Consider the following 16,047-nt stretch of genomic DNA (forward strand, 5'->3'; position numbering starts at 1 on the left):
TTTTTGTTTTGTTTTTGAAATTTCAATGTTAGCTTTTTTTTTCCTTTTTTTTTTTTTAAGACAGGGTTTCTCTGTGTAGCCTGGGCTGTCCTGAAACTTGCTCTGTAGACTAGGCTGGCTTCAGATTCACAGAGATCCACCTGCCTCTGTCTCCTGAGTGCTAGGATTAAAGACATGTGCCACCATGCCCAGTTTTAGCTAATTTTTTAAAGATGCCTAAGGTGAGAAAAAAAAAAAAACAAAGCAAATCTAAGTAAGAGACAAATCCAGTGCAAACGATGTAGTTCTTACTTAAGTATATTGGCTAATAATAAACAAAAAAGCTCCCTTTACCTCTTGATCTATTAGCAACCCTTTTACTCTAGCTTTTCTACAAATGGAACAAGCTAACTGAGCGTAATTACTATTTTCAGTTCTGATCCCATCCATCTGCAACTCCTACGATCTCCAGACTAATAAGATGTTGTGTTTCCCCATTTTCCCATTTGGATTCTCATTCCTGAGTATTCCCAGCTACCACACAGTTCTCTGCAATCTTTGGCTTACAAATGTAGAAAATTTCCTTTGGGCCCCTTATTTTCATGTTTTTATTGTTGCATAAATGTCTCTGCCTCATTTATCTCTAAGGAGAGTGAGTCTCCTTTAAGAACCTGGCACAAAGGCTGGAGAAATGGTTCTATGGTTAAGAGCCATTGCTGCTGTATCATGAAGACCATGAACACAAGCTCCCAGCTTGTCAGGTGACTCACAAAGAACTGTAGTTAGTAACTTCAGCTTCAGGAGATCTGACACTCCTTTCTGGTCTTTGAGAGATCCTGCACACACACACACACACACACACACACACACACACACACACACAGGTAAATAAAAAATTAAAAATTAAGAATTTGATGTGGAATGCTGTCAGTCTGAACATTTGCATTTCACTTTATTTCATGTGTTTTTTACATTTTTTCTTATTTGGTGTCTTGATATGTAGGCACTATCTGCTTGAAATGTCTTTGTATCCTTTTATGTAAATGCCTTAGGAGCATGTTCTCTAATGAAAATTCCAGATATCAATTTATACTTGTCCCTAAGTACATAACCAACAATGATGTTTTTAAGAAAACAGGCATGGCTGCTGAGCAAAACAAGAATCCCTTAGGTACAAGAAGAGATTGTCTGGAAAAAAAAAACTCACTTCTATCATGAAAGTGCTCACATACTAAACGCTACAAGAATTGTCTTTAATGCTCAGAAACTTTCCAAATGTCAGGGGATGTGGTATTTTGGCCTTGTGGTAGGGCTATTTTAATCCATTAGTCTGTTATTGCTTATTAAAAGTCTGTTAAAAGATGTGTGTATGTACATACTTGGGAGGGGGTATTTAACTGATGAAACACCTTTTGTGTGTCTAGCAAAATGCAAAAGACAGTACTCCAGGGGCTCTTGTGTCTGTCTTACATGACTAGCTTCAAGCCCATGGAAAAAGTTTCCATATTTTCATGGTATCAACATACATCCTCGTGGAGTGGATTAGCGTGGACTTTGCCAGTGGGGTCACGTGTAAAAGGTGTAGAGAAAGTGGAGCATGACTGCTAGGCCGATGTCCAATGACGCAAAGACAGCATGCCTCTCTTCCATATCACGGCAGGTTCCTTTCCCATCCTCTGGCAGCCCAGGGGTTTCCTGCACATTGCTGAAATGTTTTTTTTTAATCACCTCTTGGCACGTGCCCTCACCATGGCAGTTTCTATTCAGAACATTTTAAGAACACAGTTGTCCAAGTGAAACCAAATACTTGGTTTCTTAAAAGAATGGTAACTAGTGCTGTGTGACAACGTGGAGGAAATTCAAAGGTTATGCTTCATCTTCAAATTGTACCAGTTGGCTTATGAGATGAGCTCAGGAGAAAATGGATTTTCCGGGCTTCGTTTCCCTCCCTGAAAACCAGTGTTTCCTCTTATCTCCAATCTGACTTGCTAGATGGAGGGATTGCCATCATGTTGTAGTTATCAATAAAAGCATATGGAACTAGCCGGGCGGTGGTGGTGCACGCCTTTAATCCCAGCACTCAGGAGGCAGAGGCAGGCGGATCTCTGTGAGTTCGAGGCCAGCCTGGTCTCCAAAGCGAGTTCCAGGAAAGGCGCAAAGCTACACAGAGAAACCCTGTCTCGAAAATCCAAAAAAAAAAAAAAAAGCATATGGAACTATTTCCAGCATAGTTTCTCTCTAAAATTTGGCCCTGCTTCCTGGCAAGTATGTTTATTTTGTTCTCCTGAATGACATAATGTATCTCATCTGAGATACTTAGTAACTTAGATCTTTTGTCTCTGGAAAGTTTAAATACTGAGGAAGAATAATGAGTTGTCCAAGAACTAAGAGACCCAGCCAGCTTTGTGTAGCTGTTAGAGGGAACAATTCCATTACTTACCCTTCGTTTTTGGTTCCCCAACAAGTCTGTCTGCTAATCTAAGGCCCATCTGAGCCATCTAGATCCCTTGACTAATACACTGTTCGTCCCAGGGGCCTTCTTACCCTGGACGCAACCTGTTAGGTCAACTGTCAACCAAATGCTCTAGGTCTTTACTTGTAATGCATCGGTACTTGTCAAGCACGAACATTCCAGACACTGCTCCTGGCTGAAACTTCCTTAATAAGACTCTGGTGTGGAGTATGCTAAATAAGTTCTGTTGTTTTGTTTTGTGTTTTTGAGACAAGGTCAAAAAACAGTACTGGCTGTTCTGGAACTCACTATGTAGACCAGGCTAGCCGCAAACTTAGAGATCTTGCTGTCTCTGCCTCCCAAGTGTTGGAATTAAAGGCATGTACCACCAGACCCATTTTAAGTAAGATTCTTTTTCCCAGTAACTTAAATGGAGTTATGGAGTTACTGTTTTCTCTGGTGCAAATAGAGGAGAGATGTGAAAACATGCAATGTTACAAATGCTATTTTTATACAATTTCAGAAAGCTTGAGAGTAGCAGATCTTTAGGTATATCTTGAGAGATGGGGAAATCTGCCAATTCTTTGCTAAATACAAGACTTGAGGGAATAATATTGAGTTGTCCAGAAGCCAAGAGACCCAGCCAACCTTGTGTAGCTGTTGGAGGAAGCAATTCTTGTGACTTAAATGTAAGAAATGGAATCACCATGACTAGAAAGTGCTGACTAAATGTTACCATTGAAAATCAGCTGTTGCCAAGGACCCATAGGTTCCCTTGGGAGTCTCTGCCAATAACAGCAGAATGCTACCTCATGCTAACAGGAAGAATAACCAAGAGCCTTTAGGTTATGGGTCCCTCTTGATCTTAGGCCAGTTCTTCTCTTCAATATTGAAACCTTCTGGAGAGGAAAAAAAAGTAAGTTACTAAGTATCTCAGAGAAGATACATCATTTATGACATTCGGTTGGAAAAAAGATATAAATTCCTGCCAGGCAGCAGGACCAAGTTTTAGGGAGTATAAACAGATTGATAGTTGAAAGACTGTGACAAGAAAAGATAGAGTTACAAAATTTACAAAAGTGAGTTGTCCAGCCTGTAAGAGACCCAGCCAGCCTTATGGAGCTCTCTCTACAGAGTTCTGAGTGAAGTGTTTATAAAGTTGAAAGTGAAATAGCAGAATCTCTTTCTCACTGACATTAAATCAGTGGTTCTCTGGGTTTCTGGTTTGGGGGTTTTTGAACCTCTAATAATACACAACATAAATAACAGTTCTGAAAAAGCCTATATTTTCCAGAAACAAAAATGAATTTTTTTTTCTTTCTTTCCCCCCACCCCACCCCCACTTCTCCATCTTGTTTGTTTGAAATGGTTTCACTATATATTCAAGGCTGGCCTAGAACTCTGTAGTAGACCAAATTGTCCTAGAACTCATAGAGTTCGGCCTGCCCATGGGTCACCACACCTGGTACATTTTCATGTTTGAAAGTTATTATGTCATGCTTAATAAGAGTCAGTGGGATTCTTATATCTGCTTTTATGATGTCAGTTGTGATGTATTTTGAAGTATGTAATGAAAACTTGGTCTCACAGGGTAGGTGAAAAGGGACATAACTCATGGATTGGATTTTCTAAAAGGCCTTTGAGCCCCAGATGTCATCAGATCAGACTACACTCTGAGCATCAACTGAGTTAGGAATAATTTCAATGCAGGGAGAAAAAAATCTTCACTAATGAGCTAACAGTGTTGAAAGCTGTGGTCTGAGTCCTGGCATGGGATGGATTGCAATACTGCAGTATAGTGCTACTTGAAGCTGAACATGTCTAAAACTCCTCTGTGTTCCTTGTTTAAATGCAATTCTGATTCAGCTGCTCTGGAGTGAGGTTTGAGAACTGGCATTTCTAGCAAGCAGTTGGAGGGTGTGCTGTGGGATGTCTTTTTGTACACTGTGATTATGTGTTGCGCTCATTGGTAGATAAATAAAGCTGCTTTGTCCTATGGCAAGGCAGGATAGAGCCAGACAGGAAATCCAAGCAGAGATACAGGAGAAGAAGGGTGGAGTCTGGGAGATGCCAGCGACCCAAGGAACAACATGCCAGTAGACTGGTAACACCACAGCCACGTGGTAATACTTAGATTAATAGAAATGGGTTCATTTAAATGTAAGAACTAGCTAGTTATAAGCCTGAGCCATCAGCCAAGCATTTATAAGTAATATTGAGCCTCTGAATGATCGATTTCAAGCAGCTATGGGACAGAGTGGGACAGAGAAAAGCCTCTGGTTATAGGAATGTTGGTGCTCCTCATTCCTGCATCTCACCTTAGCTAGCAAACTCTAGTATATTATGAAAAACACATCAGCAGAAGGGCTATCATGGTAAGCCTGGGACATGGGGAGAGCTGGGTGAGACAAGAGTACACATATATTCATGCTGTTGGCTCTTTAAAAGTTCATGAAAATGATATATTTTAAAGATCCCATACTCAGGCAAGTTAGGGCTTTTATAACTATTTCTACATCAAAGAAAGCCAGAGCATAATGTTGCTGTTGGCAAAGATTAATCCAACCACCATGTTTCATTAGGCAGAGGGCCATGTGGTTGGTCTTAATACCATAGTATAATCAGTAGAATAATAATATATTACTAAGCTGATGTGCTCATTATGTCAGAGATCAATGTCATTTATAATTTGTTATAGAAATCACATTTTTAAAGGCTTGTAAATGCTAATATCATAACAACATTGTTTCCTCTATCAAACAATCTAAGACCTAAACCAAATCATATTTAACAACATGTAAAACTCAGCAAAAGCACGAGTTCCTTCTCAAGTGTTATTTCCTATATGTTTATGATCATTCCTTAAAATTAACTTCAATGGCATGTATTTATAACCTAATTTAGGGTGGTGGTGGTGGTGGTGGCGGCGTGGTGGTGGTGGTGGCGCACGCCTTTAATCCCAGCACTTGGGAGGCAGAGGCAGGCGGATCTCTGTGAGTTCGAGGCCAGCCTGGTCTACAGAGTGAGTTCCAGGAAAGGTGCAAAACTACACAGAGAAACCCTGTCTTGGAAAACCAAAAAAAAAAAAACCACAACCAACAACAAAAAAACCCCCTAATTTAGCCACTCAACAACCTGACTACAGATTTTGGAGGTACTTTTTTTGTGTGTGTCTGTGTGTGATGTATGCCTAGTCTATGCACCTCTTCTGTGTGCACTCACTAGTGTGTGTGTGTGTGTGTGTGTGTGTGTGTGTGTGTGTGTGTGTTCAGAGGTTGGTGTCAGGTGTTTTTTTCTATCATTCTCCATCTCATTCTTTTTTGAGACAGCATCTCTCAGTGAACTTGGGAGTTAACTGTTATAGCTAGACTGGGTAACCAGGAAGCCCTGGGCATCTTCCTGTGTCTGTGCCCCCACTTCCTGTCGACCATGCCAGGCTTTTTCTGTGGATGCTTGAGGTCTGAATTCTGTGCTGGTTAGGTTTTTTTGTTTGTTGTTTGTTTGGTTAGTTTTTTAATTTCTTTGGTTTTGTTTTGTTTTTGTTTTTGTTTTTGGTGTGTTTATGTGTTTGTGTCAACTTTACACATGCTAGAGTCATCTAGGAAGACAGAATGTCAGTTAAGGCATTGCCTCCCTCAGATTGGCCTGAGAGCATGTCTGTAGGGCATTTTCTTGTTGATAGGTTGATGTGGGAGGGTCTGTCTCACTGTGGTTATATCAGCCGTGGGCAATATCAAAAAACAAGCTGGCCACGCTGTGAAGAGCAAGCCAGTAAGCATCATTCTCCCACTGCCTCTGCTTCAGTTCCTGTATCCAGATTCCTGCCAGAAGTCTTGGATTCTCCCTACATCCCCATCCACTCAACTACATACCCTTTCTTTAACAAACAAACAAACAAACAAAACAAGAAACAAACACACACCAAAAAGTCCACACAAAAATGGAAACCTATTAAGTCAAAGATGAATAAAGTTAAAAATGCCCCCAAAAGCAGTATGAGACAAATAGTGTATGAAAACACCACTGAGTTATTGTTGTGTTGGCTTGGGCACTGGGTCTACCCTGAAGTGTGATTAAAATACTCAGTATATTTATGATGGACCACACTTGTAAGCTGAAATAAACCCTTTCCTCTCGAGTTGCTTTTGGTCCTGGTTTTTATCACAGCAGTGGACAGTGGACTAGGACAGGTCCTCACGCTGACACAGCAAGCATTCTGTCCACTCAACTATCCGCATAGCCTGTAATCACAACTTTTGATCATTCCTCACATCTGTCAACTCTTAAGATCTGAAACTCTTTTAAAGTCCTTGGCCAGCTTGTAGCTCTTGCTAAAATGGTTCAGTCTTGCTGAGGCCGTGGGCTTTTGAGCTATTGCGATTTGTCCCCCACATTTTCACTTGTTCGGTTTACAGGTCATTCTGGCTTTTGTTTATTGAGACAGGGTTTCTCTATGTAGCCCTGGCTGTCCTAGAACTCACTTTATAGACCAGGCTGGCCTTGAACTCAGAGATCCACCTGCCTCCGCCTCCTGAGCACTGGGATTAAAGGTGTGCACCACCACTGCCCGGCCAGGTCCTTTTGTTAAATAATGAGTGTACTCATTTTCTGTCTACTTCTTTGAGTTTTTGTCATTTCTTTTGCCAGTGACCACCTTCTCTGCTCTTGATATCGATTAACACGACTCCCAACACTGTTGCAATTCACAAAACTAGGGTAATTCCAACACTGTTGCAATTCACAAAACTAGGGTAATTCCAACACTGTTGCAATTCACAAAACTAGGGTAATTAGGTTTGCTACAAATTTCTTACCTGTCTGGGGTAGGTTCTGCTGCTCTGCACATTAAAAAACAACAACAACAAAAAAAACTATACCAGGTGTAGTAGTGGCGGCATGCCTTAATCCCAGCACTTAGGAGGTGAAGGCAGCTGGTTCTCTGTGAGTTCGTGGCCAGCCTGGTCTACACAGTGAGGTCCAGGCCTGCCAGGAGCTACATAACGAGACCCTGTCCTAAAAAGAAAGAAATTGTGTGTGTGTGTGTGTTTGTACATGTGAGCGCAGTTCGTATCGAGACCAGAAGACACTGGATCTCGAGTGTGGGTTTAGTAATGTGAGCTGCAGTTCATATGAGTACTCAGAAGACACTTGGATCCTCTCGAGTGCTTTGGGTTATCGAGGAAGGTTGTGTGCAGCCTCTTGCAGGTACTGGGAATTGAACTTGGGTCCTCTGCAAGAGAAATGCATTCTTAACTGAACCATTACTCAGACCCTGTGCTCTGCTCTGAAGTTCTATTCACAGCTTTTAGCCACACTGTAAATCATTCTCTGTACAAGACCAAGTTCACTTGTAAGATTCTATCTCATTTAAAATTATACAAAAATCAAAATTCTTTATTTCCCCAAATCAAATTTTTTTAGCATCCCTAAAATAGTCACATTGCAAATTAAAGCATGGGCTCTGAAATCAAGGAAGGTATGAGTTTAGATCCTGGTACCACTGCTAAACAACGGCTATGCAATTTGGGAAATTAGTTGATGTTTATTTGTAGCTTGTTCTGAGTGATGGCAGTGTACACGTGAAGGCTCTCTCATAAGGAGTAGCACTGAGTAGATGGGGAATGGACATCCTCACCTTCCTTGACTGGCTCCAGAGAGCTAGGCCAAGTCCTAGTGCTATTTTGGAATTTTTTAAGAATCTTAAAAATTAAAAAAAAAAGACCTTAGATGTATGAATTTTTTTTTGCCTATGTGTGTATGTGCACTGCATGTGTCCCTTGTATCTGCGAAAGTCAGAAGAGGTCTTCAAATCCCCCTGGAACTGGAGTTATAGATGCTTGTGAACCTCCATGGATTCACATAGGGATGGGAGTAGAACCCTGGTCCTCTACAACAGTTCACTGTTGTAATAAATGCTCTCAACCACTAAGCCATCTCCTGAGTCCTTTGAAGATTCTTTAAAATTATCACGACCACCATCCTAGAGTAAGTAAGCCCTCTGTTGTGTAACAGTTTCCTCGGAGATTGAAACATCCATCCTGAAGGGGAGCTCCTTAAACAGGAAGGTAAACAAGTCGAAACTCTGCAGTGTGCACCAGGTTCCCAGTTTTGTGAGCTGTCACAGGTGCTGGGGTGGCTTTGGTGATGCGGCTGTCTGAGTCATTTCTGCTACTGTAAGTGACCCATATTCCTCTAAGTAGTCCCAATAAAACTCATTTACCAAATTGGAGTTTTGGTGGTAGTATCATAGGATGGATTTGGTGGATGGTGGCTTGGTCTGTTTGGTGTACAGGGTCTGGTATTATACCTACCATACCTTGGTCTGTTTTGGTGGTATCATAGTACCTTGGTCTGTTTTGGTGGTACCCATACCTTGGTCTGTTTTGGTGGTACCCATACCTTGGTCTGTTTTGGTGGTATCATACCTTGGTCTGTTTTGGTGGTATGGTGGTGGCCTGTTTTGGTGGTATCATACCTTGGTCTGTTTTGGTGGTACCCATACCTTGGTCTGTTTTGGTGGTCTGTTTTGGTGGTATCATACCTTGGTCTGTTTTGGTGGTATCCATTCCTTGGTCTGTTTTGGTGGTATCATACTGTTTTGGTGGTACCCATACTTGGTCTGTTTTGGTGGGTCTGTTTTGTGGTATCCATATCTGTTTGTGTGTTTTGGTGGTATCATACCTTGGTCTGTTTTGGTGGTACCCATACCTTGGTCTGTAGTGGGCTCCCGATCTGGGGTGTAGATTTGTTACGTCTCTCCTGGAAAAGTCTTGTCACACAGCATCCCATTTACCACTAGGAATCCACTAGTAATCATTGCTACTGACTTCAAGCCATTCCACACTGGTCTCTTCAACAACTCTAAAACATAGCTCCAAATTTTGAATGGCTGTTTGTGATCACATGATAAAAACTCACATGCCTGCAGTTTACATAATTTGGTCCCAGCCTACCTTTTAGCTCTAGCTTACACTGTTTCCAGGAAATTTTTTTATTTCATCAGTGTTTGGCTGTTTTGTCCTCCCTTATGCTGTTCACTAGAAGATATGCTTTCTTCTTCTGGACTGTTCTCATAGTATTCAAGGTTTAGCATCAGATGTAGACAAGCAGTGTTTTTCAAGTGATCTCTTCATTAGAAAATGATTTCTATTCCTTCTAAACATCTCACCTCTGATGCTACTTACATGAGATTCACCTGTTTTAATTTTAATCAAATACATATCTAGAGTTTACTGCTACACAAGTTTCCTATTAGTTCATAGTTAATTTAATACTCAAATTAATATTGAGTTAATCAGCAACACATTAAAAAACTGTATTTCAAGGCAATGGTGCAACTCAGTGGAGTGCCTGCCTAACATACACCAGGTTTGGTTCCCAGTTCTGAAAATCACTCTCCTCCCCAAATGTCTCTATTATAGAAATATACATTACACAATACCAAATAAAAAGCAAGATTAAAAATCTGCAATACACCAAGGAACAACATTCTGAGTTGAACTGGTATTCTAGTGCTCTGGGGTACTCTTGCCTGTTGGGAATTTTCAAGTAAACCTAGTATTCTCAATAGAGAAAATGCTTCATTTCATGTTTGGTTGGTATGAAAGTAACACCTCTATTAGCCTCCATCCTGAAATTAAGTTATTAAAAAGTATTTCCCTTCAGTATTTGTTTCAAAACTCAAACTAAGAGAGGCGGTACTTGTTACAAAAGTGGTGCACAGTTAAGGATGTAGCTTTTTCAAATGCTTGCCTGGCATGAATGTTCAACCTCCAGGACCACAGAAGGGCTAACTGCAGTGGTGGCACACACCTGTAACCACAGCACTTGGGAAGCTGAGGCAGGAGCTTTGGGTTACCTAGTGAGACTTTGTCTCAAAAAACAGCAAAATAGTACACAATAAATATTTCTCCAGTATTTGATGTAATATTTTTCCCATCTAGGTAAAACAGCCTATAGTTCTAAGTCCATTTGTAAAGAACTCCTTTTGCTCAGTAAACTGAAGCTGTGCACTCATGTACAGGGATCTTTTATTCTTGGGATTCCCCCAGCAGAGGCAATTCTTCTTCAAGCATCAATGTTTCCATACTTCTTTGACCATCCACCATGGATGATAAGTCTTGCCCAAGACTGACTTTATTTAAATTGAACTTGGAACAGATTAATTCTTCTAAGTATTTCCCTATGATTTAAACATTTTGTTACTTTACTATTTTGTTACATAGTAAAGGAACTTAATTGTAAAATACATTAAATTTACCATGTCAACCATTAAAAAGGGTACAGTTTGATGACTTAGTACATTTATAGTCTTGTTCAACCATTTGGTGCCAGAACATTTCCATTACCCAAAATAAAACTCTACAACCAGCCGGGCGGTGGTGGCACACGCCTTTAATCCCAGCACTCGGGAGGCAGAGCCAGGTGGATCTCTGAGTTCGAGGCCAGCCTGGTCTCCAAAGCGAGTTCCAGGAACGGCGCAAAACTGCACAGAGAAACCCTGTTTCGAAAAAAAAACCAAAAAAAAAAAAAAAAAAAAAAAAAAAAAAAAAAACCAAACAAACCTCTACAACCATTAGGCAGTCACCTACCTTCCCTTGTCCCAAGTTCCCAGTAACTTCTAATTAGCTTAGTCTCTACAAACTTACCTATTTTATAAAACCATAATCATATACTTGTGGTCTTCTGTGTCTGGCTTGCTTCATTTAGCATTTTTCTTTTTGGGGGGCACTTTTCAAGACAGGATTTCTGTGTGTGTAGCCCTGGCTGTCCTGTAACTGGCTCTGTAGCCCAGGCTGGCCTCAAACTCAGAGATCTGCCTGCCTCTGCCTCCTGAGTGCTGGAATTAAAGAAGAACATCACCATCTGGCTCACTTAGCATTTTTTTCAATGTTTATCAGTTCCTGTGGTAATCTGCCTCAGCCTCCCACCCGCCAGGGATTGCTGGTATTATCTACAGTGCTGCCTTCATCCTTTTAGTGATTGAAAAATAGTTTTCCTAAAAATGTTGTATGTGATAGGCCGGATGAATAATGAATGAAGAGCAATCTCACTCCTGCTCTTTGGGATTTGTCTGTTGTTTTTATAAGCTAGGCTATGTCTCAATAGTGGTTCTCCAACAGTATGTACAAAGCTACCCAAGAAAACTATTTCCCAGTGCAGACTGCTAGGTCTCAGGGCCAGAGATTACTGGTTAATTTAAATGAGCACCTCTGTGATGCTGAGGGAAAGCTTCCCATTGTGCTTCAGGATTCCTTTTCTCAGCTGGAACCAGCCGAGGCAGAGGGCACTAAAGTGAAAGAGCCCATTTGTCCTAATTCTCCACATCTTAAAAAAATCCTAAAACTTATTTTAAAAATGTTTTGTTTAGTTAGCATACAAAGCAGTGGGGTTCATTACCTATGTATCACTCTGGTTTGTCCCTTTCACCCATATTCCACTATCTTCTACCCAACCCAGAAACCTGGATGTCAGTCCAACAGTAGTTTATCTGCTGGGCCAAGATCAGTCTTTCCATGGTGACACCACTTTCTTCCTTTCCCTAGGAAAAGTCTGAGAAAGAAGCAACACGCAGTACCAGGGTAGACCCTTGCTCCTTTGGGACTACTTTTTAAAAGAGCTTGTTTAAATAAGAAACGAGCTGCCAGTATGATTGGGTCCCTTCTCAGAAGACACGTAGTTATTTACTGTGGACACAGAACTGCTCAATGTGGGGCGTTGGGAAAAAACAAGTCACATTCCCTCCCAGTAACAGCTTCCAAGCTGACATGACTTCTTTTTAGATATAGCAATGGAAGGCCATTGGTGGCCAGACCCACTTAGAAGGTGATTCTGTTTCTAAGTCTTCTAATTCATGGTTACCTTTAAAAACACAAAAACTATATAGATGTGGTATTAATCATATTTCAAAGAAGCTCAAAGAACTAAAATATTTCTCCTTTACATTAAGAAACAAAAACCCCATAAATTACATTCTGCAGAACACTACATAAGAGAATTCCCATAAAAATCACATGCAGCACTTTTCAAAACCAGGGCAACTGCTTTACCTTCCTCTGACCTGGACAACCATCTGCCTCAATGTATCATCTTTATGATGACCCAAAATCAGATAAATCACAGCAAAAATTAAAGTTTTCATCTTTAATGAAATGACTTTGGAAATAACGTACATTTCCATGACACCAGCACTACAGTTTTTGGAGTCACAGTCAGATACACAGAATTACATCCGTAATTACTATGAATGCCAACATTTCAGGCAGTAATTTCTGTTACATGGCAAACAAGATCAAGAAAGCAACCATCAAACAAAAGAGACCCATAGCTTCAGACAAGGCAAATCCCAGGATAGCGTATGAGAAGAGCTGCTGCTTCAGTGAAGGGTTTCTAGAAGAGACACAACACAACACAGGTGACTGTCACTTTTAAATATTAACATCAGCATTTGGTAAATGATGAAGAATCAGATAACCAGTATGAGGATTTTCCAAAACTACAAAGTTCTATGGAGGTGCTATTGCCCTTCACTACTTTGCTTCTGTCTCTCAAAATCTTTTTTTTTTTTTTTTTATAACCCACCCCTGATCATGTGGCATAAAGTTAGGGAGCCATCTTTGCATGCAAATATAAGTGCTTAGTTTACACCCATTGTCAGGGGTCCTGGATTCTTGAGGCTGGCCTCAAACTTGTGATCCCTTTGCCTCTCCTGGCTGGTTGGTTACAGGCTTGTGCCCCAACCTTCTCACCTCTTTAAGTGACTACTGCACACGTCACAAAATATAATGCAAGACACACAACAGGCACCTCAAAGGAGTTACTATTATTCCACTACTTTCCTATTTCCAATTCCAGCTTGCCATGGTTTCTTTAACGTATTCCGGGGCAGAAGTGATTACCTGGCATAACCAATGATAAGGCTGCCAAAGACTGTTCCAATACCAGCACCAGACCCAGCAACTCCTACTGTTGCAGCACCCGCACCAATGAACTTGGCAGCAGTGTCAATGTCTCTGCTGATGACACTGGTCTGAAACTCCCTTCGGATCAGCTGACACATACCATTCTGGGTCCCATTAAATACCGTAGAACCCTGGGAACAGGAAATAAGGCAAAGGTCAATCAGTAATCACATCTATTAACTACTGTACTGCCAAAACGATAAGTTCTTTATATTGTAGCTTGGTGTGAATGAATAATTGCATGGCACAATGAAAAAGAAAACCAAGAACTTGGAATAATGCTTATCTTGTATAATATAATTAACAATCTACACCTTCTAGGTTGTTAACAATTATAAAACAGAATATATGAGTATATTTTTCAACAGAGCAGGCTCTTTTTGATAGTCATGACTATTTTAATCTTAAATACAGATAACTCAAAACTCCAGACTTAAATATAAATGCAGACTAAAATATCTATTTGCTAATTCAGGAGGCTGTCTTGGCCACCAGAGTTCCTCTCAGTGGCTCACATTCTACATATTGTTTAATAGAGGTGGAAAGAGACTACCCTGGAGCCGTTCATTCATTATATTCACCCTCCACTCTAATAAACTTGTAAATTTCTATTATCAGTACTTACCTCTCCAGTCCTAGTCTCGGGCCGAGATAACACTGATGCAGAAATTGGTCTATATGCAACTCTGGATCCAGCTCGGATCTATTAGTGGAAGGAAAGGAAAAAATTCAAGTATAAATACAGATGAGTCTTCTTGCAACCATAAATTCTAAAGGAGAAAGCAGAAGGGAAAACGAGCAGAGCTTTTTATTTATCTGCACAATTATCTTGGCTGTTTGGTTCTTTTGAATACACAAAGCCAACCCAACAAGACTTCATGCTAATGAATTGTAAAACCTGCCACCTAATCTATTTGTGAATTAAAATCCTAAGAACAATTAGTTAAAAAATGAAGTTTCAGTAAGTGTAACGCTGTAAGTCAAGTCAATTTATGTGGGCCAACAATATTAGGAGTGTCACTCTGAATGCTGTCATTTAAAATAGTTCAGCAGTTAATAGAGCTCCCACTATTTCCAAAATATTCCTAAATGCCCATTAATCAGAAATTTACTAGAGTTTAAGCAGTTCGATGGCAGCTTAACAATCGGTGACATGCTCTCACTATAAGGACATCTTGCATTCTAGCCTCTCTGCCCTTGAGTGTCTGTCCACGGACACTAAGGTCACGGAAAAAATCCCTTCAGAACCAGGACCTGATTCCCTAGGACAAATCCTTTATAGATTCTGGCTTTCACTTAAAAGTCTCCCAAAAGAAAGCGTCAGGGCTCCCCACCACCACCTTCCTCCGCCCACACAGGGAAGCAAAGTCCCTCCCTCTGCAGCGGCCAAGTTTGACCTACAGACAGACACGCATGGCGAGCGCTGCAGAGGCAACTAGGCCTCGGCGGCACCCTCCGAACTCCCAGTACCCCGACCTTCGCGTCGACCCCAACTCCCCAGGGCCCCGGAGGTGGGGGAGGGGCGCGCTCCAGCAGGAAGGAGGCAGTGACCTAGGCCGGGCAGGCCTGGCGGGCCTCGGGGGACGCATGGCGGGGGCTGGTCTGCGGGGCCCCAGGGTTGGGAGGGAGGGAGGGGAGGACATCGGGGCAAGGGTGAAGGAGATCCGGTCCCTCGGCGTGTCCGCCGGGCCGAGGCCTGGGTTACGCACCAGAGCGGGGGTGCGGGCGAGCTTGGCGCAGGCGAACATCTTTCCTCCCGGCGGCGGCGTGGATGTGGGTGACAGGCGACGTGGGCTCCTCTCCCGCTTCCTCTCTGCGGAGTGAAAAAACGCGGCTTAAGGTCAAGCGTCCCCCAGGGGCCTGCCCTTCCCACCCCGGGCCCCGAGGGCCCCCGCGCAGGCCGTCGTCGTGGCCGCGTGCCCGGGAGGTGCAAGCCCGGTGGATGGGGCCCAGCGGCCCGCTCCGCCCCGGCCCTGCGCCCTCCGCTTACCTCCGCTTACCTCCCGAGGCGGCGGCGGCGGCGGCGGGGACGACAGCGGCGGCAGAGGTCGAAGCAGTGGGGCTGGGCGCGCAGGCGCGCTACGGCTCTTATCCCCGCCGCAGCACCCGGATGGAGAAGGCGGGGGAAAGCCGCTCAAGGTCACTTTGTAATAACTTTATTGGTAACCGGTAGCGGAAGACAGTGACAGGCGCTCGGGTCGCCGGCTGGCGGGCAGGGAAATGAAAAGAGGGCTCGCCGAAGACGACCCTCCCCCCCCCCCCCCCCCGGCGTTGTTAGTGTCACTAGGGGTGAAGATAATGTTTCATCTTTTTTCCGCCACTGCGGACCGAGCCTTGCACCTTGAACGTGCCAGACAGGGGTTCGACCACAGAGCTACGAGCCAACCCTCTTTTCACTTTTATTACAGACAGGGGGTGTTGCCCAGGCAGGCCTCGAACCTGTGATCCTGTTTCAGCCTTCCAATTAGCTGGGATCACAGGTCTGCGCCACCAGGTCCATCCAGCGAGATTATTTCTTTAAAAGGACCCAGAAAAGGATGTTTAAAGACAGTTAATCCTTCTTTAGAAAGAAGGCCTGATTGGAAGGACTGGGATTACCAAATAAGCATTCCAGTGCTTTGCAATTATGTAGCCCAGGCTGGCCTCCAACTCACT

The 16,047-nt window shown here is 42.5% G+C and overlaps 1 protein-coding gene across 2 annotated transcripts; it reads right to left on the reverse strand.

The window, feature by feature from the left end:
• Positions 1–12,559: 12,559 nt before the first annotated feature.
• On the reverse strand, positions 12,560–15,499 carry Atp5mc3 (ATP synthase membrane subunit c locus 3). Of its 2 annotated transcripts, none has more exons than XM_028880623.2 (5): positions 15,393–15,499; positions 15,102–15,205; positions 14,018–14,095; positions 13,330–13,523; positions 12,560–12,820 (listed from the first exon to the last, which is right to left on the reverse strand). In XM_028880623.2, the coding sequence occupies exons 2-5, from the start codon at positions 15,138–15,140 to the stop codon at positions 12,706–12,708; spliced, it is 426 nt and encodes a 141-aa protein (XP_028736456.1). In that variant the 5' UTR covers positions 15,141–15,205; positions 15,393–15,499; the 3' UTR covers positions 12,560–12,705. The 2 variants fall into 2 exon arrangements, with proteins under 2 accessions (XP_028736456.1, XP_028736455.1); XM_028880622.2 differs by having other exon boundaries at positions 15,383–15,487.
• Between the last annotated feature and the right edge of the window lie 548 nt (positions 15,500–16,047).

The sequence above is a fragment of the Peromyscus leucopus genome, chromosome 4 (genome assembly GCF_004664715.2).
Source record: "Peromyscus leucopus breed LL Stock chromosome 4, UCI_PerLeu_2.1, whole genome shotgun sequence".
Taxonomy (NCBI): domain Eukaryota; kingdom Metazoa; phylum Chordata; class Mammalia; order Rodentia; family Cricetidae; genus Peromyscus; species Peromyscus leucopus.